The 26,599-nt window shown below is 40.8% G+C and overlaps 1 protein-coding gene across 2 annotated transcripts in view; it reads right to left on the reverse strand.

Annotated features, from left to right (window-relative positions):
• GK5 (glycerol kinase 5) overlaps positions 1 to 26,599 on the reverse strand; it is a 76,972-nt gene that overhangs the window by 40,299 nt on the left and 10,074 nt on the right. Inside the window, exons 2-9 of one of the 2 annotated variants that reach the window (XM_053311256.1) lie at positions 21,438 to 21,531; positions 13,585 to 13,660; positions 8,822 to 8,915; positions 5,478 to 5,609; positions 4,367 to 4,442; positions 1,287 to 1,348; positions 1,129 to 1,202; positions 710 to 770 (exon numbers count right to left, since the gene is read on the reverse strand). In XM_053311256.1, coding sequence (XP_053167231.1) covers positions 710 to 770; positions 1,129 to 1,202; positions 1,287 to 1,348; positions 4,367 to 4,442; positions 5,478 to 5,609; positions 8,822 to 8,915; positions 13,585 to 13,660; positions 21,438 to 21,531 — 669 coding nt within the window. The remainder of the gene's footprint in view (positions 1 to 709; positions 771 to 1,128; positions 1,203 to 1,286; positions 1,349 to 4,366; positions 4,443 to 5,477; positions 5,610 to 8,821; positions 8,916 to 13,584; positions 13,661 to 21,437; positions 21,532 to 26,599) is intronic. The other variant, XM_053311258.1, reaches the window with a different exon arrangement.

Consider the following 26,599-nt stretch of genomic DNA (forward strand, 5'->3'; position numbering starts at 1 on the left):
TCATTTTTATTTATTTTTACATTTATATCCTGCTCTTCTTCTGAGGAGCTCAGAGCTGTGTAGATGGTTGTTTTAATCCTCACAACAACCCTGTGAGGTAGGTTAGGCTGAGAGATACATGACTGGTCCAGAGTCATCCAGTGACTGTCATGGTTGAATGAGGATTTGAACTCTGGTCTAGAGTCCAACACTCTAACCACTACGCTAGGGGTTCAGTTCTGGCCTACCACCATGGATAACAAAATCTAGAGTCAATGGGAATTGGTGGGGTTAGGTTCCTGGAGGTTAAAGAAAGGCTAAAAAAGCAGGGAGGAAGCAGAAATGAAAGCAATAAAGTCCTGTATCATGCTCTCCAGCTGTCCAGCAATGCCCCCGCAAACTCCCAATTCCTCTGATTATCCGTGAAAAATCAAAGGCAATTTTTAAAAAAGAACCACAAAATGGCTCATTTCTGCAAAATGGTGGCCGAAAATGATATTGGAACAGCGGATAGGTGAATTTTGCCTATTTTCTAAACCAGAGATAACCAGGTCGGGCCTATCTAGCCCAACTGGGGAAACACAAAACCATGGGTGCCAGGACGGCGGATGACGAGGGCCACCTGCAGGTAATTTTAGCAATACATGGAAGAGTAGGTTATCTAAAACTGATTATCTAAATACCTCTCTAAGGAAATGGAGGAAAGGAGGAACAAACACTTTTCACTCACCAAAGCTGTTATTGGAAAAGGCACTCCAAATATTTCAGCATCAACTGATCCAAAGTGATGACTGAAAATAAATGCAAAGTTAAGTTATTGCTTCAAAGTCAGTTAACAAAGCTATAGAAACTGAATTTTAGTTATAAACTAGAGGAAAAATTAGTCACATTTATTCCATGGTATTTTTTTCAAATCTCTTGTATTTTAAATTTTTTGTTTAAATTTACAGAGCAATGAAAAAATGTGCTACTTCTATGCTGAATCTAACTTTGTTATGGTTTCTTTTTATATTAATTTCTATGAAAATGCATCAATGTTTGTGCTCTTATTCCCTCTCCTCCACCACCTCCACCACCACCATCTCTCTCTCTCTCTCTCACTCACACACACACACACACACACCTCTACCTTAGACCTTAAGGGCTTACCTTGTATCCTCTACTGGAGGGAATAGTGATATTGGAATGGAAAACAACTTGCTAAGAAGCACACTCCATTGCAGCTGAAACCACATGCATAAGAAAAAGATGTTAACAGAAATATAGAATACATATTGAAACAGTTTTGCATAGTGAATTAATCATACCTTAAAAGGATCAAAAAATGCTGTGGTACTGGCATTTGAATAGTCTGTAGCATACACTGCACCTGAGTATTAAAAGAAATAAAACTGGATATACAAAAAATGTAAATTAAGATTTTAATGACTAAACTTTGGAGATCTGTATCTGATCTGTAAACTGAATAAGTATGTCACTCTGAGAAACAAACCCTCACCTCATACACACAGATATTCAGGCTGTAACATTCATGACCATCTTCTTCTTAAGGGGATATTATCTTCACTTTCTGTGTCAACAGAACTGGGGAGTTTGTTCAACCTCTTCTTCTACTGTTACTACCATTTGTTTACCAACAACATTGTACCAGAGGCGTAACTAGGGAAAACGGCGCCCGGGGCAAGCACTGAAATGGCGCCCCCCCGCCCCCCCAACATACTACATTATACTTAGGTTTTTCCTCACAAGCGCCTGCCGCCGCCAAGCCAGGCCACTGACTGGCCGCCAGGCACCAGCAAAACAATGGGGGGGGGGTGCAGGCGGCGCGGAAGGGACCGCTCGTGGGGAAGAGGGCACCGACGTGCTCCCTTGACTGCTGCAGCGCTGCTGCACTGAGCAGGAAACATTTGTATTAACAAAAAATTTTTAAAAAAATTTGGTCATGGCGGCGCCCCCCACGTGATGAGAAAAGATGGCGCCCGGGGCACATGCCCCCCCTGCCCCCCCTATAGTTACGCCTCTGCATTGTACTGGATGCTGTACAGAATGTAGATATGGCAGTGCCTTTGCCCTCAGGTGTGATGGCAGCAGTCATGTGTTTGCCTGTTCATATTTAAAAGGGCAGGAGTTGGACTTTAACATCAAAAGGGTCACATGTGCTAAGGGAATTGCATCACACCCTCTTCCCTGCATAACATCTCTGCAGAAGGTTACTAAACTCTTTCCTTCCAGCCTGGATCTGATACTGATTTAAAAACAAAAAAAAGATTGTAGGAATAGACTGTAGGGAGGCAAACTAGGGCAGAATTCCTGCACCTGTGCACCCCTCTGATGTTACGAAAAGACTGCTAATGCTTGCATTACAGGTGAAACTCAGAAAATTAGAATATCGTGCAAAAGTCCATTAATTTCAGTAATGCAAATTAAAAGGTGAAACTGATATATGAGACAGACGCATTACATGCAAAGCAAGATAAGTCAAGCCTTAATTTGTTATAATTGTGATGATCATGGCGTACAGCTCATGAAAACCCCAAATCCACAATCCCAGAAAATTAGAATATTACATGGAACCAAGAAGACAAGGATTGAAGAATAGAACAATATCGGACCTCTGAAAAGTACACAGTGTACCGTGCTCGACTGGCCAGCAAACTCGCCTGACCTGACCCCATAGAGAATCTATGGGGCATTGCCAAGAGAAGGATGAGAGACATGAGACCAAACAATGCAGAATTGCTGAAGGCCACTATTGAAGCATCCTGGTCTTCCATAACACCTCATAGTGCCACAGGCTGATAGCATCCATGCCACGCCGCATTGAGGCAGTAATTGCTGCAAAAGGAGCCCAAACCAAGTACTGAATACATATGCATGCTTATACTTTTCAGAGGTCCGATATTGTTCTATTCTACAATCCTTGTCTTCTTGGTTCCATGTAATATTCTAATTTTCTGGGATTGTGGATTTGGGGTTTTCATGAGCTGTACGCCATGATCATCACAATTATAACAAATTAAGGCTTGACTTATCTCGCTTTGCATGTAATGCGTCTGTCTCATATATCAGTTTCACCTTTTAATTTGCATTACTGAAATTAATGGACTTTTGCACGATATTCTAATTTTCCGAGTTTCACCTGTATGTGTGAGCAGAGCAGACAGAAGATACAAGCAGCAGGACTATAGTCATCATGTTTAATTTCTCCTTAAGTTAAAAAGTTGAAATCCTGGGCATTTGGTGGTAAAACTGTTTTAAACTTATTAAACAGAGCATCACTGAAAATCATAATACCGCATACATTACTGAACATATATGCCCCAGATGCCCTATTCAGTATGCTAGAAAAGAAAAGCATTGAAACTGCGAGTTAAGTTCATTTCAACTTCTGTGCCATATAAGTAATAAAAACTTCATACTTGTATATTATGAGAGTACTCCTATTGTATGAGATCCCCTCAAAGACTATGCTGACTTTATAAGTTAGGCTCATGCATGTGATTGGGGCAGCTGTATGTATTATATTTCTGCCTGGATACCTTCTTCCAGTCCAATGTTGAGCTAAAAGCCCACCGCAAAGTCTGGATATATAGAGCCTAATATGTAAACTATATATTTATTTCTTCTAGGCGTACCTGTCGCTAATCTCATTGGTGGCAGCTCTCGCGAGAGCAGCTGTCTGGGCAATAGTGACAGGGATGGAGAGACAATTGCAGTGGTGGGCCAGGCCCACCAGCGGGAACAGGAGACGGTGGGCTGGCCCGGCCCAGCTGCCGAGAGCAGGAGGAAGTGGCAGGTTGGCTGCCGGTAGGAGGCGGTGGCGGCCGGCCGGCCCACCAGCCAGAAAGCGTGGGTGGAGGGGGAGAAGCAGGCCGGGGAGTGGTGGAAGCGGGTTGGCAGAGGCGCAGATGGTCTGCGCCCGGCCCAGTTAGTACTAGCATAATACACAAAACTGTACCAAGACTTTACTGCATCAATAGCACAGAAGTTATGATGAACAGGGATGTGCACGAACCTTTTCGGAGGCCCTGTTACTGGCCTCCAAACCAGTTCGAAGGTCCGGCAGTTTGGCCGGTTCAACGGTGGGGAGGGGATTACCTTTAAGGAGCAAGGAAGATGCTCCCCCCCACACACTATGCTGTATTTTCCCCACCGGAGCTGTCTTAAACCAGGCCTGTGGGGCAGAAGCATACCTCTTTGCCCCGGTGCACGTCGGATTTGAAGTGCCCAGTACACACGTCACGCACACACATCACATGCACTGGTTCCCTGCACATCCCTAATGGTGAACTGATTAACTTACAGTTACCATGCACTTTAGAGTACAAGTGAAAACTTAACACGTTAATGCATACATACATAAAAATCTATTTATCACCCGTCTCACCTTTTGTGAGCTTATATAGTAGCCACGTGTCAATTGTTCCAAAACAACAATTATCATCTTTAGCAGCTTGTTCTACCTGAAAACACACATTGATAACATTGCAATAAAATACGATCTATTTCAACCTGAGTTACAATAAATGTTGCATTAAACAACATTCCGTTATCAAAAGGAAAGTGGAAGCATCATTAAAACTAAGACAAGTTTTCAGATGCTCCCCCTTCAGGAGTTTAAGACTTGTCTACATTTCTTTAAAACTAAATTGTTTTATTGAGGCTAGTGATGCAATCCACTTCTGAATTCCCAACCCACACACAGCAGTTATACTAATGGTTATGTTTTTCCAGAAAGTAATGGAGGATTATTCTGTTGCCACAGATCAATATGTCAAGCTACCTGGAAGCTATTCTGTCCCATTAAAAGGGCTTTAACCAACTTTCTTGTCCTGGGAATTAAATCAGCACAAAGTGCACTTAACTACAGGTCATGACGTTCACCTCAATACTCTAGGTGTTTTCATCTGGGATTGAGAAATGTACAGAATAAAGCAATATTTAAATGCCAATTATAGAACATGCTGACACACTTTATGATGTATTACAAAATCCATGTTATCTAGATAATCAGCATTACACTTTTATTTATCATATTTCTATACCGTCTGATACATGCATCCCTAGGTGGTGTACTTATGTACAAATACAAAATAAAAACAGAATGAAATGATTAACACAATTATGACATAAAACCAGTTAAAATTAATTAAAAGCCCAAGAAAACAAGGGTCTTAAGGGATTTTTTAAAAACAGCCAGAGATGGAGAAACTCTGATTTTAACTAGGAGTGCATTCCAGAGCCCGGGGCAGCCACAGAAAAGGCCCAGTCCCGAGTACCCACCCAATAAGCTGGAACTAGACCTCTCCAGGTGATCTTAATAGGCATGGGGGTTCATGACAAAGGAGACACTCTCTTAAATACCCTGGATCCAAGCCATTCAGGACTTTAATAACCAGCACTTTGTATGTGTTTGACAGAAGATCCTCTGTCAAGATATCAAACAAGCCAATACAATGTTCAGTATAGAGAATATGAAAGGTCATCAATATACTTACCTCAGATATATGTTGTAAAACCCAGGCCAGTCTTAAAGAGACATGCTGTGTTGTGAAAGTAAGCAAACTTGCTATCAAAAATAGATTAATCCGAGTAAAGAAGTGCAGCAGTGAAGAGACACCATGCATTGCCTGTTCCAAAAACAAAATGACCATGATAAATATTTGGTCTTCTTGAAAGGGGTCGTTTGAGCCACATTTGCGCTGAGCTCTGTGTGATATTTTTGGTAGTTGGAGGAAGGGGGATATTTTTTGGACTCTTGGAAGCTGATACAAACTCCCAGTTAGAATTTCAATTGTTCTTGTTGTTGTTGTTATTTACATTTATATCCCACTCTTCCTCCAAGGAGCCCAGAGTGGTGTACCACATACTTAAGTTTCTCCTCACAACAACCCTGTGAAGTAGGTTAGGCTGAGAGAGAAGTGACTCACCCAGAGTCACCCAGCAAGTATTGTGGCTGAATGGAGATTTGAACTCGGGTCTCCCCGGTCCTAGTCCAGCACTCTAACCACTACACCACACTGGCTCTCTCAGTTGTTGACTCTCAGGCTAATTCCAATCAACTAATGTGGCTGCCAAGAACTTTCCTTCCCAGGCAATAATTTCTCTGTGGTTTTTAGTTGTTAGAGCTAGAATTTGTTGTCCATGAAAGCCAAACCCAATAGGAAAATGCTGTTTACAGAATACAGAGTCCTAGAATTTAGAATGGGGAAATGACATGTGTGAAACGGGTTAGAGACTGTAGCATGGTCTGAAGGCACATGATATAGCAACACTAGTGAAGCGAAGTAGGCTGGAGTTTCAGCAGTGCCTGGATAGGACACTGCCCTGGAGTACTATGTATACTATCTAAAGTTCAATGGAAGAAAGGAAAGATGCAAATGCAAACACAAAAACATACATCCCCACTCACCTTTAAAATTATTATTAAGGATATTTACATACTTCTTCTACATGATCCCCACCGCACGTTAAGGTCATCTGAGGAGGTCCGTCTCCAGTTGCCACCGGTTCGTCTGGTGGCGACGCAGAGGCGGGCCTTCTCTGTAGCTGCTCCTGGGCTATGGAATGCACTCCCAGCAGAAATTCGTAATTTGAGATCATTGTTGTCCTTCAAGAGATCCCTTAAAATGTACCTATTTGGCCTGGCCTTCAAGAGTTTTAAATGATTAAGTGTTTTAAACTGTTTTAAACTTTTGCCCTGATTTTCAGGGCTAAGCTGTTTTATTGGTTTTATTGTATTTTAATAGTTTGATTTTAATTGTTAATTTGTTTTAATTGTTTTTATCATGTTGTGAACCGCCCTGAGCCATTTTGGAAGGGCGGTATATAAATCTAATAAATAAATAAATAAATAAATAATACTGCTTTTTAAGAACATAAAGCTCTCAAAGGCCATTTACACAGGGAAAAATTAAAAGGTTGGTTCCATTGTGTTGACATGAAGTGTCAATTCCTGCGGCAACTGTGAAAAAGGCCAATTCCATGCTTGGAATCATTAGGAAGGGGATTGGAATGAAACTGCTAATATCATAATGCCCTTATACAAACCTATGGTGCGGCCACATTTGGAGTCATATATCACATCTGGAGTCACATAGCCACAGCTGGTCACCATACCTCAAAAAAGATGTTATAGAACTGGAGAAGGTGCAGAAGAGGGCAACCAAGATTATCAGGGGTGCAGATTATCAGCACTTTCCTTAAAAGGTAAGGCTACAACACCTGGGACTGTTTAGTTTGGGGGGGGAAGACAACTGAGGGGCAACATGATAGAGGTCTATAAAATTATGCATCATGTGGAGAAAGAGAGAAATGTTTCTCCCTCTTGCATAATACTAGAACGAGGGGCCATCCCATGAAACAGATTGCCAAGAAATTTAGGACTGACAAAAGGAAGTACTTTTTCACACAATGCATTATTAACCCATGGAATTCTCTGCCACGTGATGTGGTGAAAGCCACCGGCCTGGATGGTTTAAGAAAGGCTTAAATAAATTCATGGAGGAAAACTCTATCAATGGCTACTAGTCTGAGGGCTATAGGCTATCTCCAGCCTAAGAGGGAGGAGAGCTGGTCTTGTGGTAGCAAACATGAATTGTCCCCTTTGCTAAGCAGGGTCTACCCTGGTTGCACTTGAATGGGAGACTTTATGTGTGAGCACTATGAGATATTTACCTTAGGGGATGGGGCCACTCTGGGAAGAGCACCCGCATGCTTTCATGCAGAAGGTTCCAAGTTCCCTCCCTGGCACCTCCAGATAGGGCTGAGAGAAACTCCTGCCTGCAGCCTTGGAGAAGCTACTGCTAGTCATGTGCACCGGACCGCGGAGCTGCGGTTCGGTGCTGGGGTGGGGGGTTCCATTAAGGGCGGGGGGGGCTTTACTTACCCCTCCCGCCCTTTCCCGCGTTGGCGCCGTAAATATTGTAAGAAATCCGGGCGGCAGGATCCCTCGCCGCCCGCTTCTATTACCAATTATGGCTCTGCTCCTCGGAATTTTAAACATCGGGGGACGGCAGGGTGCTTCCCTGCCGCCCCCTCGAAGCCCCCTGCTGCCGCTGAAGCCCCTTTAAATCTTGCCCGGACCGGAGATTCCGGCGGAGAAACCGCGCTCGGGCGGGCGGCAGCGAGACGTCCGCCCGCCCGCCCGCTCCCTGCCTTGCCGAGTGCAAAGTGCAGGGAGCCTTCTGCGCACGCGCGAAGAAGGAACTAGGAAGCCATGTTCCAAAAGGGCTCATGTTCATGTTCCAAAAGGGCTCACAAACACAAGGTAGGCACCAGCAATAGCCACTAGAGCAGTGGTCCCCAACCTGGGGGCCTCTGGGTGTTGCTGAACTACAAATCCCATCATCCACAGCTACAATAAATGGTGGCTGGGGATAATGGGAGTTCTAGTTCAGCAACATCTGGAGGCCCCCCGGTTGGGAACCACTGCTCTAGAGGGATGCTGTGGTGGGGTTGGATAGGGACAATTGCTCTCCCCTTGCTAAATATGAGAATCACCACTTGAAAAGGCGGCTCTTTGCCCAGTTTTAGGGGTAACATGCTTCTTCCCTGATCAAAGTAGCAGCTCTCCAACCCCCACAACTACATTTAATAAAAAGAAAAGAAAAAACTGGGAGATCACAGATCTTCTGGCAGAGTGGCATAGCTTGACTATGAGCAATTTTTAAAGTAGTAATATAGACAGAGTCTTGGCCAACTATTCTAATCTGACACCTCAGACAAATAAAACAGAATGGATCACAATCTTCCTCTTGGTGTTCTGAGGAAGGGGTACATTTGTATACATTCTCACACCCTTCTTTGCTTAATGTTAACCAAGGTAGGAGTACAATCTCACCTTCAGTAAGAAAGATCTGTTCCAGGATTTTACAAGTTCAGCAGCTCTCACATCTTGCCAGCTTATGAAGTTATGAAAAGGTTTCCCTGACTTCCTAAAAAAGGAACAAAAATAACTGACTTTACAATATGTCAGTTATTGCAACAGTTATTCCAGAATGCAGCCAGGTTGGTCTCTGGGTCATCTCAGAGAGACCATATAACTCCTGTATTGAAGGAGCTACACTGGCTGCCGATATGTTTCCAGGCAAAATACAAGGTGCTGGTTATAACCTATAAAGCCCTAAACAGCTTGGGCCATGGGTATTTAAGAGGACACCTTCTTCGTCATGAACCCCACCGCCCACTGAGATCCACTGGAGAAGTCCGTCTGCAGTTGTCACCGGCTCATCTGGTGGCCACTCAGGGGTGGGCCTTCTCTGCTGCTGCCCCGAGGCTTTGGAATGCGCTCCCTAGTGAAATAAGAGCCTCTGACAGCTTTTTAAATGTCTTTAAAGACGCATCTGTTCACCCAGGCTTTAATTAATATTGTTTTAATTGTTTTAATGCTGTTTTAAAATATTTTTTAAAAATTTTTAAATTGCTGTAATGTTTTAAACTTTTCATTTTTGTTTTAACTAATGTTTTACTTTGTTTTTATTTTGTTGTAAACCGCCCAGAGACGTAAGTTTTGGGTGATATAAAAATATGTTAGTAAAATAAATAAATAAATAAATAAATAAATAAATAAATAAATAACTAATCTGTAAATTAGGCTGGTTTACTAATCCCCTTATAACAGACTGAGAGCTGGAGGGCAGAGGAAGATCTGAGGCAGAAATATCAACTTGCTTAAGGCCATCCACCACATTCACAACCAAGAGCCAAATTGGGCATGATGGTGGCAGATACGTATTTTCACATATCTGCTCTGTTCCCCTATCTTCACCTCTTTCAGTGTATTGCTCCACCATTTTTCTTTGTTCTTGGTCACTTCTGATATCAGAACTGAACAATGGCTGGAGCAACTGAGTGCCTACAGAAGGGGGCAATGGTTCGACTCCTTCCCGTGTGCTCCTTTTGGTCCTAAAAACTTAAATTTGAACTGCAGACTATCAGCTCATAACTCTATGCATAAATACTATGCTACTCCAACTCTTTACAAGTGTACATTAATAGCTAGAAACATTATTGAAGTAGTAATACATTTGCTTTCTTATTTCAAAATGTGTTAAGTCTGTTTCAAGCATTCATGTCTAGGGATGTGCACATATTGATTTTTTTTTATTCGATTTGTGTTCAAAACAAATCACCCCTGATTTGTTTTGTATCCAAATCTACCCCCTCCAAATCACTCCAGATTCGATTTGTATTTGCTTTGATTCGGTTTGAACTTGGACCACTTAACAAAGTCCTAAGGGCACCAAATTTGGATGGTGGGTAGGTCCCCATGGGTGCCACCTACCACCCAAATTTCAAGGAAGTGGGACACTTGGTTGATATTTAATGATTTTATTTAGTTTTTACTAATTTTGAACGTTTCTGCCATAGGAAACAATGGGGATTCGAAGATGCCATATTGTAACCCTAAAACGGATCTCCAGCTTTCATTTTTTAAAAAAGGTAAGCTCTAGCCCTTGTAGAAGTGGAGTTTTTGAGCAAAAGGTGCAGTCATTATTTTTCAAATGTTTGGAGTCTTTGGTGTATAATAACTTTTTCTCATAATGAATTCCTATGAGGATTCATTGCATACCTTCATTTCTTTGTTCATTTTGACTGTCACTGAACAGTGCCAACTGTCAACTGCCATGTGCCAACTACACCCCACCCCTGCAAGGCACTGGGGTACTAATTTTAATTTTTAGGAGTATTGAAATGTTTAGATTCTTTGGTATCTAATAATTTTTCCTCATAATGAATCCCTATGAGGATTCATTGCATACCTTCGTTTCATCTGTTCATTTTGACTATCATTGGACAGTGCCAACTGTCAACTGCCATGTGGCAACTACACCTCCCTCCCCACCACACACACACACACACACACACACACACACACGGTATTCAGTTTATTTTTTAGGTATTTTTGAAGTGTTTGGATTCTTCGGTGGTCTTCATTACACACCTTCATTTCTTCTGTTCAATTTGACCCTACTGCTTTGCGGGTGGAGGTGGGGAATTAGTGGCATCCCATGTTCCAACTACCCCAAAACCCACAAGTCACTGAGTACTCAGTTTATATTTTAGGAATTTTTGAGGTGTTTAGATTCTTTGGTGTGTAATGTATCCTCATAGGGATTCATTATGAGGAAAGGTTATTAGACACCAACAAGTCGAAACACTTGAAAAAAATCCTAGAACATAAACTTAGTACCCCACTGCCTTGCGGGTGGGAGTGAGGTGTAGTTGGCACATAGCAGTTGACACTGTCAAAAAGACAGTCCAAATGAATAGAAGAAATGAAGGTGTGTAATGAATCCTCATAGGGATCCATTGAGGGAAAGTTATTATACACCAAAGAATCCAAACACCTGAAAAATAGTGACCACACATTTTGCTCCATAACTCCACTTCTACAAGGGCTAGAGCTTAGCTTTAAAAAAAAAAAAAAAAAAGACAGCTGGGAATCTGGGGGAATTAATAGGAGGGATCCGAATCTCAAATCGATTCCAATCCAAATAGGTGTGATCCAGTTTGTACCCAAATCTAGCCAATGGACCTCAGGGGTGATTTGTTTTGTCTCCAAATCACGCGAATCAGCTAGATTTGGGTACAAATCTATTTGTACTCGAATCAATTTGCACATCCCTACTCATGTCTCAAACAACTCTGCAACTGTCAAATATGCCCAGGCCAAACTACAATATTACTACTCTTCAGAATTGTGACATGCATAGCAATAAAAGCTGAAATATAATCAGCAGACTCATATGCTGTATCTGTTGCTGGACTGGACCACATTACAATTGGAAGATGTCTGAATCCTCAGTCTGAAAACACTTTCTGTATGTAGAAAAGTAGCATGTTAAGGGAAAGGACGAGCCTAAATCTCTCTCTGGCATGCTGGTTGTGTACATGCAAGGAACCTCTTCGTCATGGCATACATTTCCAACAACTGGTGTATCTATCTTGAAGATTAAAGATTGAAACCTAAGTTATATTGGAACACAGACAATTATGTTTTCACCTGAGAAATAATGAGTTGTACAGATACAGAACATAGATTATCTTAACTACACCTGAAAAACAAACTAGTCCTACTTCTTAAGCCCAATAGTACATAAGTTTCCAAATCATATTCAGTGCCACATATTGTGCTTCAAGCCACACAAATACAATAAAACCTCTAATCCAAATATTATATTTGCAAAATACTCATATTCCTAAAAATTAAGCTATCCTGTTTAGCTATGCTATTTATTCTCTCTTATCTGAATAACTATGGGAATTTAATCATTCTCAAAATAATTCAAACCAACAAAACACCAGGGACGTTTATCTCATGCATCGGCACATGCACAACTATCCATATAGATAATTAAAACTTACATCAATGTTCTAGAATAGCTGGTTTTACCACTTTGAAATTTATTTAGGCTTTTAAGCTTAAAAGCCTGAACAGAACTACTGTTATGTCTCTTCCCATGGAATTCTCTACACTCAAATTTGAACTGAGCTTGTAGTATTGTACATACAAAAATTTTAAAAGACTGCTTTCCTAGCTACACTAATTCTCACTGCTATTTAATGTAATAACATTTCAAAAGATATATAGTACTTCTGAACTTTATTCATATACTGCTTTTTAACTGCAAAAGTTGTGAAACTATATCTATATTCTTCATATGAATAATTTTATTTCCAAAACATCTGTACTTGCATACTCTTTATGCTTGCTTTACAGTGTTGATTATTTCACCTGGAGGGGGGGGGGTGTCTTTGGAACAAAGACCTTTTAGTTTTGGGACACTAGTCAGTTGTCCACCTATTTGAAAATAAACTTGTGTGGCAAAAGAAGAGGTAGTTTCTTTTTAATTTTCCATTTCAGCCAAAGGCTCTTGTACATAAGACCTTGGAGAAGTTGATACTGAATCTCAATAACTCTTAGGCTGGGTGTTCCCTAGCAAGCAGCTCCATGGATTCCGGCAGGTGAGGAAACCTTGGGGACAGTTCCCAAGATGTAGCAAAAATATTCCCATAGTTACCTGGCTTCCTGGTTGGCTTCCCTCAGCTGACCCTCCTGTGGGCCCATAAGTAGCACCTGTATTCTACTTTCTGTTAGCAAAGATATTCCATGACACATGAAGAAAGTATACATATGTAACTCTTGGCAAGAGTTTTTGTGGGGGCAACACAAGGGTCATGTGGATCTCCCGGGTTTTTTGGAGTTTTTTTGTTTGTTTGTTTGTTTGTTTTTGCACAAAGGCAGGGAGTTTCTGTCATCAGGAAAAAAATATGCTGTCTTACCCCTGCCTGATTCTCCTATTTGTCATTTTCTGTGTTTACAATTTGCTGGCTGGCAAACAGAAAAATGATTTGACTACAAGGCAGCAGAGATGTCCTTGAAAAGGTAGCTATAAACAACATTATACCATATAAACAATCTAATACTATCATAATTACTGACCATTACAGATCTACCAAATTAGTGCTTCAAACACTTGATAATTATTATTCAATACATTTGACCAAATAAGGTTGGCACCATGTTATTTGTTTTGTACATGCACAAGCAGAAATCAGTAGTATCTAGCATGTGTTATAACCAATGTATACTCTACATACTTGTTCCATGTAATAAAAGTTGCACGCTGTGTCGAAATTCCAAGAGCAGAAACTTGGCTTATTTGGATTCCAGCATCTAAAAGAAAAATGGAAAGTGAACAGTTGTCTTTACAAAACAATTGCAGTATTATTGATATACCACTTTTCAAAAAAAAAAAAAAAAAAAGTTCTCAAAGCAGTTTAACATAGAAAAAGAAAAGAGAGCAGTGTTCCCTCTAACAGGGATTCCCAGATGTTGTTGACCACAACTCCCATAATCCCCAGCCAAAGGTCATTGCAGCTTGGGATGCTGGGAGTTGTAGTGAACAACAGCTGGGAATCCATGTTATAGGGAACACTGAAAGAGAGTTCCCTGTCCAAAAAAGGGCTCCCAATCTTTTCTTCTTCTTCTTTTTTAAAGGAGTGGGGGGAGGAAAGAGACATTAGAAACAACTACTAGAAGATGCTGTGCTGGGACTGAATAGACATACTTCCCCACTCTGCTAAATAAGATGATCACCACTTTAAAAAGGTGTCTCTTAGCAGGGGTATGTAGGTTTAATATCATGTTATTTATTTATTACATTTCTATACCACCCCATCCAAAGGCTCTGGGACAACAGGTAAAATACTATAACAAACAGCATTTAAAACAAATAGGTTAAAACGATATTTGGCACAACAAACAGCATTTACAATAAACAGGTTAAAACAATGTAAGAACAAATCTAACACAATTCAGAGCCATTTAAAACAAATTTTAATTTTTTAATTAAAAAAAAATTAAAACCTTGGAAGGCCAGGCCAAACAAGCAAGTCTTTAGGCTATCTTGAAGCCCTAAAGGAGCCCATATTAAGGATATCTGCCATGAGTGCATTGCATAGGCCAGGAGCAGCTACAGAGAAGATCTGGTTCCGAGTTGCCACCAGACATGCTGGTAGTAACTGGAGACGGACCTCCCCAAATGACCTCAACGTGCAATGGAGATCATACAGAAGAAGACACTCTCTAAGGTAACCCAGACCTAAACCATTTAGGGCTTTATAGGTAACCACCAGCACTTTGTATTTTGCCCGGAAACATACTGGAGCCAGTGCAACTGTTTGAGAACAGGCATAATAGGGTCTGTCCGGATTACCCCAGAGACCAGACTGGCTGCTGCATTTTGAACTAATTGAAGTTTCTGAACTACGTACAAAGGCAGCCCCACGTAGAGCACATTGCAATAGTCAAGCCTGGAGATTACCAGCTGATGCACCACTGTTTTGAGATCATTCTCTTCAAGGAAAGGACACAACTGGCGAATCAGCAGAATCTGACTGAAAGCGTTCCGGGCTATAGCCTCCTCCTGGGATACCAGGGTGAGGCCTGGATCCAAGAGCATTCCCAAGCTGTGTACCTGTTCCTTCTGGGGGAGTGTAACCCCTTCAAGGACAGTGAGATCTAACTCATCCCTCAAATTCTGATCCCCCACAATGAACACCTTCGTCTTGCTTGGATTCAGCTTCAATTTGTTGTCTGTCATCCAGACCATTACTGCCTGTAAGCAGGCATTTAGGGAATGAATGGCATTTCCTGATGATGATGGTAAGGAGAAATAGATTTGGGTGTCATCAGCGTACTGGTAACACCCTGCACCAAATCTCCTGCAGTTTCATGTTAAAAGGCATTGGTGACAGAATGGAGCCCTGAGGGACTCAATATAATAGCTCCTGTTTCAAACAGCAACCATCAGCTGGCTCCACCATCTGGAATCTGCCTGAGAGATAGAAGCAGAACCACTGCAAAGCAGTGTCTCCGATCCCCAACTCCCCCAGGTGATCCAGAAGGATACCATTGTCGATGGTATCAGACACCGCCGAAAGAGCCAGAAGAACCAACAGAGTCACACTCCCTCTCTCGATTCCCTGATAAAGGTCATCAGGTTGACCAAGACCGTCTCAACCCCATAGCCCGCTCTAAAGCCAGTCTGAAATGGGTCTAGATCAGGGCTGCTCAACTTCAGCCCTCCTGCAGATGTTGGCCTACAACTCCCATAATCCCTGGCTATTTGCCACTGTGGCTGGGGATTATGGGAGTTGTAGTCCAAAAACAGCTGGAGGACCTATGTTGAGCAGGCTTGGTCTCGATAACTGGTTTCTTCCAAAACTACCTGGAGCTGGTTAGCCACCACTCTCAGTCACCTTGCCCAACCATGGGAGATTGAGACTGACCTGTTACTCACTGCAATTACATTTCTAAATGTAATAGAATATTACATTTCTAAAAACTATTTTTCATTTTTGTCATATAAAGCAATAATATAAACAATGTATCACATAAAACAAAATTTTGCATCATCAATATCAAAAAGGGCACTTAAAATATCCATATCACTTCAAACAAGTATTTAACACAAATATATTTAACCACTCTGTCCTGGTATAAGTAGGCTTAGACTTGTCAATAAAGTTGAGAAAAATATGTATTATAACTCACATTTAATAAGGCTTTAATTAGTGATAATTTGTCCTGTATTAACATCTCCCATATTTTTGAAACCATTCTTTTATTCCTGATGGAGGTCTCCCCACACCACACACACACACACACACACACACACACACACAATTAGTGAAAAGTCAAAAATTGCTGATATTAATACCACAATTAATTCCTTCTGCAAATTTGAAGCTTTAATTTATCTTAAATTATTAAGTAAAACTACCTCTAGTTTATTCGCACAATAATTCTAGTTATGACTTTTATTTACTGCAAGACTTTTTACCAAAATGGGCATATGCATGGAGAAGACCACATATGATATGTAACTGTCCCGCCACAATTTCTTCAGCACAGAGAAGTTTAAATACCCAGTCTCTCATCACTTCTCAGCTGGCACATCGTGGGGTTGGAGATTTAAACATTAAATCTCCCAGAGCAGCCCATGCAGCAGCTGAGAAGCACAAAGGCTGCTCCTGGGGGTTTAAAGTAGGGATGTGCATGAAATGGATTTTGTGTTTTGTTTCAAAGCTCAAAACAAAGGTCAGATGGCCAAAATATTTCATCGAAACAGCAGTCGACCCAGCTTGTTGACGGAACAAAACTCGAAACGTTTCGGCATAAGGAATAATGGGAAAACTCTAAACACCCCATTGTTCCCCGGGGTAGCTCCTAGGGACACCGAAGTCGGTTGGGTGGTAGGGCATGATGTGCACTACCTACCACCCAACACACACACAAAATGGGCAAGCAGGTGATTTTTAAACAAATTTTTAACCTTTCCCCCAAACCCCCAAAGGATCACAAGTAAGTGCCAGAAAACCAATCAGCAAGGGCCTCCAAAACGGTGTTCAAAACATCAAAACATTTTGGAACAAAATGGGGTTGTTTTGTTCTCAGCTTGAAACAGGCCCTTTATTTAATGGGTGTTTTGTTTCAAGCTCAAGACACTCCAAAGGCCCATTTCGAGTCAAAATGTTCTAACATCAAAATGTTTTGCACATCCCTGACAGACACACCATTGTGCAAACCTAAAGAAATTGTTAGGAAGAGTCACTTAACTATTTATGTGCTTTTGCATAAGTCATTGTTTGTGTGTATGTTTAGAATATAAACAGCCCTCATTCAGTAATCCTTAAATCATGTATACTGTTTTAGGCTCTGTTGGGCTTACTAGGCAATCACTCTACTTAATGAAATGATGCAGGGGTCCCCAAGCTGCTTTGGCCTCCTTCTCTCCCTCACTTGCAACTCTCAGTGCAAATCACAAAAGATAGAAACATGCTGTTTAGGCGAGGTCTAGAACCTACCTGTAAGACTACCAGAAAAATGGATTTGCTGGAAAATACAGAAAAGCTCTTCCAGAGGAAAAGCAGGGGAATTATACCTTCTGGAAAAAACTGACAGCTTTCTCAGGTACTTTTTGAGACAGGAAGTCTGGACTTACACTGAATTATGAAGCAACAAACAAGCTATATTTTCCCCATTACCTGCATTTCAATACGTCTCGGATTTGCATAAAAATCGCGTACAGAATTTAAACACACAAGAAAGTTAGGTGCTGGAAAGATAAATACATTTTTCTAAATGCATAAACTCTTCTGCACATCAGCTACCAATCAGTGAAGGCAGAGTGCATGGTTATTCTGTGATGCAGGTAGAATGCACGCAAACTGCAAGCCTGTCTTAGTAGCGTGTGTGTGCACATCTGCACGTGCATGCGCGTACACACAGAGAGGCTACAGTTATGAGACAGGCTATTCCAGTCACTCTCTTACATCCAGATTAAGTAACTCATGAGTACTCCCATTAATATTAATGGGGCAAGTTTCCTTGTTCCATTAATTTCAATGGGAGTATTCAGTGCTAATTTTTGAAGCTTGTCAGTTAGGCTGAGGGGAGGGTTATGCTGAGCTTCAGCATGTAGCCAACCAATCAGGAGCAGAGGAGGAGAATCTTCACCCTCCTCCTCTTTCCCCTTTTGAAGGAGGCACATTGCTGAGGACGCGCCAGCTTCAAGCCAGCAATCCTCAGATAGAAAACATAGAATACAACAGTCTGCTAAATCTAGTAATCTTTTCTGTTGTGTTGACAAGTTTGTCCCAGTGGGGATCCTCTAGAAAGTGTGTGGGGTGGCGGGTGGAGTCAAAAGGAAAGGGAGAGAAAGGAGAAGGAGAAAATGGAGTTGTTTTCTGAACAAACCTTTAGTTAAGATTTCTTTGTGTCTATGAGACACAAATCTTTAGTTAACATTTCTTTATGTCTATGAGGGAAGCACACTGAAAATGTAATCCAGCACTAATATGGCTTGTCCTGTATCTAACAAACTGAAGAAGACTTTTACCACCCATTTGACTCCAGTAGCGTATCCAATGGTCCCTGGGGAAAACCTGCTCTTGATATAATGGGGCCTTTTGATAACCAACCCACAAAACAAAGATTTGTTATAGTGATGGAGGATTACTAGTGCAGGTGGCCAAAAGTTTCATTTGCTGACAACATTATTACAGACAAGGTGATCCAGTTCCTGGCTGCAGTTTTTGCAAAAGAAGGTCTTCCTAAAGAACTAGTGACTGACAATGGGGCACAGCTTACTTCATTTGAAATGGAGCAATACGTGCATAAGCAAGGTATAACACACAAGACTATTTCCTTGTACCATCTTCAAGGGAATGGCTTAGTGTAAAAAATGAACAGATTAGTGAAAATAAGTTTACAACTAACAACTATGCAACAACCATGGAAAAGGGCAATCCATGAAATTCTATTTCCTTATCAAACTACTCCTCATTCTACTACAGGAATATCACCATTAGAACTGCTGAGAGGATTCAAAGCTACCATCAAACTTACCCAATGGCAACAACTAATAGGGCTTTCCATGCTATCTCATCCTAAGGATGCAGATAATTGTGATCTCTGGGGGAGAAGCAACAAAAAATTAAATTGTATGTGGATCAGAAATGGGGTGTGAAACAGTGAACATTTCAGGTGGGGGACTTTGAGTGCAGCTGCCTTATAAAGTGAAAAAGGGATGTTCCCAATATTCTGGACAAAAATGATCAAAATCCGAGGAGAGTCTGTCATATTGGATCACGGGAAGAAATTGAACAGTTAGTATACATGCAGGAAAGACTCTATGAGACAAGAGGGAAGGGTGTCTGATCTCAAGAGAGGAATTGGAGAGGAATGTGATCTTGTCTCTAGTTTTTACTTCATGGAAGTAGCTTATGAAAGTAATGGACAATCCTCTGTACCAGAAAAAGCATCACTAACAGCTCCTGTGCCAGAGAATTCAAGGATCAGGAGACCATCTAAAAGACTTCAAGACTTTGTCACTGAATTTTAAATTCAATTCTGCTTGTTATAAAGGGGAAGGATATGTTGTGTTTTGTCTAGTAATATTTTACGTTGTGTTGTTAAGAAGTTTGTCCCAGTGGGCATCCTGTAGAGGGTGCGGGGGATGGAGTCAGAAAGGAAAATGGAAGGAAAGGAGAAGGAGAAAATTGAGTTGTTTCTGAGTAAGCTTTTAGTTAAGTCTATATGAGATTTCTTTGTGTCTATGAGAGAAGCAGCTATAAAACACACAGCTGCAGTATAAGGAGGCAGGAAGGCTCCGACTACCCACTGGGAGCCCTTCAATTACCCCTAGAGTACAAGTACCCCCTGTTGGAAACTCCTTGATGGTATGGTTTGAGACACCATCCCCCACAATGATCTGATGTGGTATCACTCCAGAGCAACACCATGTCAAGCACATTATGGGGAATGGGAGCTCCAGTTATACTAGTAATGAGAGGAGCACCATAGGCCCACTGGTATGAGGGGGCCACCATTTTAGGCCCATCAACCTTGGTTTATTTATTCACCATATTTTTATATCGCCTGATATGCATATCTCTAGGCGGTGTACAAAATTTAACATATTTAAAAGTCACAAATTAAAATAAATGACAATAAACACAACATAATAAAATTATTAAAACAAGTTTTTAAAATTATTAAAATTAATTCTAATTAAAAGCCTGAGAGAACAGGAGGGTCTTGAGGTTCATCCTGAAAACCAACCGAGAAGGAGATGCTCTTATTTCAGCTAGAAGCTTATTCCAAAGCCCTGGGGCAGCCACAGAGAAAGCCCAGTCCTGGGTTGCCACCAAATGAGCTGGTGGCAACCGTAACCAGACCTCTCCAGAAGATCGTAAGAGATGGCAGGGATAATGACAAAGGAGGTGCTCTCTCAAATAGCCTGGACCCAAGCCATTAAGGGCTTAATAGGTAATAACCAGCACTTTGTATTTCATTCAGAAACATATTGGCAGCCAGTGAAGTTCTTTTAGAATCGGTGTTATGTGGTCCCTTCGTGTTGTCCTAAAGACCAATCTGGCTGCCGCATTCTGAACCAACTGTAGTCTCCAGACTACGTACAAAGGCAGCCCCACATAGAGCGCATTACAGTAGTCAAGCCTGGAGGTTACCAGCATAGGTACCACTGTTTTAAGGTCATTTCTCTCCAGAAATGGATGTATCTGGCGTATCAGCCAAAGCCGATAAAAAGCACTCCTGGCATCAGCCTTAAGAAACTAGGGAGAGTTTGGGATCCAGAAGCACTCCCAGACTATGAACCTGATCTTTTAGGGGGAGTGTAACCCCATCCAAAACAGACAGATCTAAACCATCTCTCAGGTCCTGGCCCCCAACAGTCCGTACCCCCGTCTTATTTGGATTCAACTTCAGTTTATTATCCCTCATCCAGCCCATTACTGCCTCCAGGCAGGCATGTAGGGAAGATATGCCATTTCCTGATGAGGTCGGCATGGAGAAGAAATCTGGGTGTCATCAGCATATTTGTTAATACCCAGCACCAAACCTCCTGATGATCTCTCCCAGTGGTTTCATGTAGATGTTGAAAAGCATCGGGGACAGTAAAGAGCCTTGTAGAACTCCACACTTCAGTTCTCACTTAGCGGAACAACAGTCTCCAAGTGACACCATCTGGAATCTGCTGGAGAAGTAGGAGTGGAACCACTGTAAAACAGTGCAACCCAATCCCACCTCTCTCAGGCGGTCCAGAAGGATACTATAGTCAATGGTATCGAAAGCCGCAGATAAATCCAAAAGGATCAGCAGAGTCACGCTCCCTCTGTCAACAGCCAGTTAGAGATCATCCATCAGGATGACCAAGGCAGTCTTAACCCCATAGCCCACATGAAGGCCAATTTGAAATGGGTCTAGATAATCTGCATCATCCAAAACTGCCTGGAGCTGAGAGGCCACCACAAACAAGCAGGCTTAAATAAGGAGGAACTTTCAGATGAGCCCCAACCAAATATCAGATACAAATACAGCTGTAATAGCATTTATAATAGCCATTATTGATTAGTTGTATTGTTACCTTGGACTGCCTCTTTAATCACTTCAACAAACTGTGTCCACAAACATTCAGGATCAATTTCAACCCAACCAGTCTGAGGATGAAGGACTTCTACCTATTCACAGAAAACAGGATCATCAAAACAAGTACACACAAAAAACTATGCTTATTAGTACTCTTGCTGAACATACAATAAAGGTCACTTCACATTTAGAAAATTCCTACACTGAGGATTCTGTATTTTATACATTTATAATTTGCAGTCTTGACATAAGTACTCAAAGTAATATATAATAAGATGGGGGGACTTTTACAAGTTAATGTAAAGTACAAAGTAGTTACATGGGAACATAAACAAAGATTGGCATTCCAAGTAAATATATCTGGAGTTATCATATGCAGGATTTTTCTTTCTATTTGCAGATCTGGCCATATGTACACATGGGATAAAACTTAGGTGTGCAATCATCACATGGCTATTTACACCAAGGTTGCCAGTTAACTTCTAGATGCGAGTTACCTTTCTGTAACAATATATTTTTAAATTATTCTTACTCCACCTCACTTATATCTGAAGCAGCTTACAGATGTATTACATTTCTATTTTGTACTTTTAATTGTTTTTTTAATCTATTGTGAGGTGTGAATGGCCCATTACATCCCTGATGTATCTATTTATCGAGGAAAAAATTATTTAGAACTGGCTAAGTTCCCTATATTTACAATGTTCCTTTCTTTCATAACAGAACAGAGGACAAGACATGAAGGAACTAGAAAAATTTGTTCAGATGCAAGGAGATTCTAATGCCAACATTAGGCAGAAGATAATTAAGACATCATTATAACAATGTTAAAGGAACAGAGAGCTTTGTTGCACTCCCAGAAAGCAGGGTTTTTAATATCTGAAATAGCAAGAGAAAGTAATACCAATGAGATGTGTGTTTCATCTTCTAAATTAATACAAGTCTGCTCTCAGCAAGCTGCAGTGAGGGACTACCTCCATCCCAAAACTTCCTGCTTCAATTTCTTGATCTTTTCCCCATCTCCTTCCCCCTTCTGGATTCTGTGCCTCTCCATTTGATTCTGTTACTCATGATACATCTTTCCTTTGACTGTGTGTCATAGACCCTTGGAAACAATAACCAATACACTTTTGCAATATTAATCCCCTCCCAGTTCAGAAGTTGCAAGCACATGGCCTTGTTGGAGTCATAGCTTTATCGTGGACTCATTTGGTCACACAGTCATTCAGGTATTGTAGTTTCCTTAAAAGATAGCCTGACCTAGATGTCTTTGGCCCCTGCCAGCTGTCACCTTTGACTGGATCTGTCCCCTGGATGTAGTCTTGGGTAGCTTCTTGGTTTTGGACTACAACTCCCATCATCCCCAGCCACTGTGGCCAGGGATGATAGGAGCTGTAGTCCAAAACCAAGCCGTTATCCAAGACTGCATGGATGTCTCCTGTGGCTTGTTCTCCTAGAGAGATAGTTTCAGATTCTGGCAGCTGCTATAACAAAGCATGCAGAACGCTATACTATAACATAGCAAGAGTATAGATGCAATGATGCCATAAAATACTGCATTCCTCGGTGGTCACTTCATAAGATGTGAGAGCCACTGTTTTGCCACAACTCAAGGTTACACATGTTTTGCTTGCTTTTCCATGGGTCAGATCCATGCTCGACAGGATGGGGAATCTTTTGGCTGAACATTTATAATATCTTGCTTGTCTCCTGTGACTGCAAGCCATCTCCTCTCTGCCATTTCTGACTCGCTCTGGGACTAGCAGTTCTCTGCACATTGGTAGTAGAGTTTTGGTTCTATGCCCTATAAAGGTTATGCTGGAGTTGTCTCACATCCCTGTGGGCGAGTATTTTGAAGGTTCAGAATTACTAAATAGGAGTAAGAGTCTGCTATTTAACAGCTTCTTTATATTTTAACTGCAGATTCTGCTCTCCCATTGCTCTGCGGTATGCTGGGGAAGAGGTAGAGCAGCAAAATTTCCATTTCCAAATTCTACACATGAAAACTAGGGTCCATTCTCAAAAGTACTGATAGGAATCCCATATCTGAAAAAGTCTGCCTTTAGCATGACTCCCACAGCATATCAATTTTCCAGAAGCTGAGGTAATAAATAATCCACAGATGTGAGTTCCATACCTATCTTCTCAGTGTTGGAGATCCAGCTCCAGATGGCACCAACCTTTTGCAGCAATAACCCTAATGACCACTAAGGGCACTGGGAGTAGAGATAGTCAGTTAGGGTCTCCTTTTCTTTCCTGCTTTATCTCTGCTTCTCTGACCCCTCCTTGATATAATGTACTCAGGAACTTCTTGGGAGTGACTTTCTTCTTCTTCTTCTTCTTCTTCTTCTTCTTCTTCTTCTTCTTCTTCTTCTTCTTCTTCTTCTTCTTCTTCTTCTTCTTCTTCTTCTTCTTCTTCTTCTTCTTCTTCTTCTTCTTCTTCCCAAGACTCTCTCTCTCTCTGCCCACCATGTAGCCAGAAGCCATGGTAGATCTTTCCTATCATCATGTAAAGGTAAAGTGTGCCGTCAAGTCAGTGTCGACTCCTAGCAACCACAGAGCCCTGTGGTTGTCTTTGGTGTACTTCTTTTGCATTTTAAAATTTTATTGGTTTTTACAATATCTTAACAATCCAATTACATTTAATTAAGTAAATATTGACTTCCCGCTTACCAGTCTGCGCGGTTCATGTTAGCTATACATATAAATCTTTGCTATAATAATTCAAAACATATATACTACACATTGCTACTCGATTTTACCCTACCCAACCTGCTGTTATTACTATATTTCAAACCCTGCTGGAAGGTCCATGTTAGAAAAATAGTTCTTTAAGTAAAGTAAAAATGGTTCCCAATCTTCTTTGAAACATTCCAAATTTTCATCCCTTATAAGTGCTGTAGGTTTTGCCATCTCAGCATATTCCAAAATTTTTATCAACCAGTCTTCTTTTGATGGCATTTTATTGTCTTTCCATTTCTGCACATATATTATTCTAGATGCTGTGATTGCATACATTAAAAAAATGTTACGTTTCTTCTGGAGAACTCTCCTTGTGTTATTCCCAACAGGAAGGATTCTGGCCTCTTAGGAAATGTCATTAAAAAAAATTTCTTCAGCTCATTATATATCATATCCCCAAAGGCCTTTGCCTTCCCGCATGACTACCACATATGGAAAAAATTTCCTTCACATTGTCCACATTTCCAACATTTGTTTGAAACATTTTTATACATTAATGCTAATTTTTTCGGTGTCAAATACCACCTGTACATTATCTTATAATAATTTTCTTTTAAAGTATAACATGCAGTGAACTTTAAAACAGTTTTCCATAATTTTTCCAAGCTGCCATATCTATATTATGACTCACATCTTGAGCCCATTTTATCATAGTCATTTTAACCATTTCGTCTCTTGTCTCCTCCAAAAGCAACAACTTATACATCTTAGAGACTAATTTTTCATCATTTTCACACAACTCCTCGAATCTCGACATTTGATCCTCAAATGCAACTTTAAGATCATTCTTGTAAATTTCATTTAGCTGGTGATATTGAAACCAGTTACTAACCAAATTTTGTACTTCATTTAGGTTTTTTTTAATTTACAGCCCTTCTCTTGAAAACATAACAGATCCCTATAGGTACCCCATTCAGATTGCATATTTGTCTCTTTACGTGCCAAAGCTTCAATTGGGGATACCCATAATGGAGTTTTACATTCCAGACATTTTTTGTATTTTACCCACACTCTCATTAGACTCCTTACATAGTGCTTAATAAAATCTGTATGCACTTTGCTTTTATCATACCACAGATATGAATGCCATCCAAACCTTCTATCAAATCCTTCCAAATCAAATATTCTGGGATTTCTTAATGTTATCCATTCCTTTGACCACATCAAACAAACAGCATCAAAGTACAACCTTAAATCCGGCAGGGTAAGACCACCTCTTTCTTTAGCATCTGTTAAATTTTTAAATTTAATTCTTGGTCTTTTCCCTTGCCAAACAAATTTAATTATGTCCTTTTGCCATTGCTTGAATCAGGTTAATGTATTAATTATAGGAATAGTCTGAAAAAGAAACAACATCTTAGGTAAAACATTCATCTTCACAACTGAAATTCTTCCCATTAAAGATAAGTTCATTCTAGCCCATCTTTGCAAATCAATTTTTACTGTTTTGATATAATTATTTGAAAACAACAAAGAGTTTTTGTTTGTCAGCCAGACACCCAAATATTTAATTTTCTTCTCCACTTTCAATTCACTTATTTCATAAAGTCTATCATTGGATTTCTGGCCCATATTTTTTGTCAGCACCTTCGTTTTACTCTTATTTATATAGAACCCAGCCAATTGGCCAAATTGTTCTATTTTTTCCAAGAGCCTTCCGATCTTCTCTAATGGATTTTCTAAAAAAAAACCCACCACATTAGTGTACTTCTAAATAAAAAATATAGTTTAACCTAAAATCAATCTCCATGCTTATCATTTACAAGCTGTTGCCTCTGAGACCCTGTTAGCTTCTGCTGTAATGGGAGTGAGCTAGCTCCGGGGGAGGGGGGAGTGTGTGTGTGTGTGTGGCGCCTGCCCATAAACCCTAACTGGTTTGGGCACCCCAGGCTCAAGTTTTAGATTTTATTTCGCCCCCCTAACACTCAGATAGTCATGTGGAAAGTTCATGGCACGATATGGTCTCTAATTGGTTATCAAGACAGGCAGGTCTTGCACCTTTCTAAATATGACCTTAACTGTGAGCTCATTCCAAGCCAATACACACAATCTTGAGCCTGTCACAAGCAGCTTTGAATTCCCATATGCAAGGCATGGATCTTTTCCATGGTCCTCTTGGGCAGACACTGTAATTCCATTCTCCTTGCCAAGTCTATCTTGGACCCATATTGCATTTGTTGTTGGTGGCAGCAGCATGTTTGAATGGTCCAACCTTGCTAGGATTGAACTGTAATCAGCAGAAAGTACTTCCTTATGTACATCATCTGCTTCTGCTTCGGTTTTGTGTCCTCTGGGTCCAGTTTCATTTTCCTCTTTGCAATGTTGCAAAAATAACTGTAGATTGTTGTCATGTTCACTTATTCCTTCTTCTGTTATGTGACACGCTCTCAAGCACTTGCCTAAGTTTTTCTGAAACAC

The sequence above is a fragment of the Hemicordylus capensis genome, chromosome 3 (genome assembly GCF_027244095.1).
Source record: "Hemicordylus capensis ecotype Gifberg chromosome 3, rHemCap1.1.pri, whole genome shotgun sequence".
In the NCBI taxonomy this organism is placed as follows: domain Eukaryota; kingdom Metazoa; phylum Chordata; class Lepidosauria; order Squamata; family Cordylidae; genus Hemicordylus; species Hemicordylus capensis.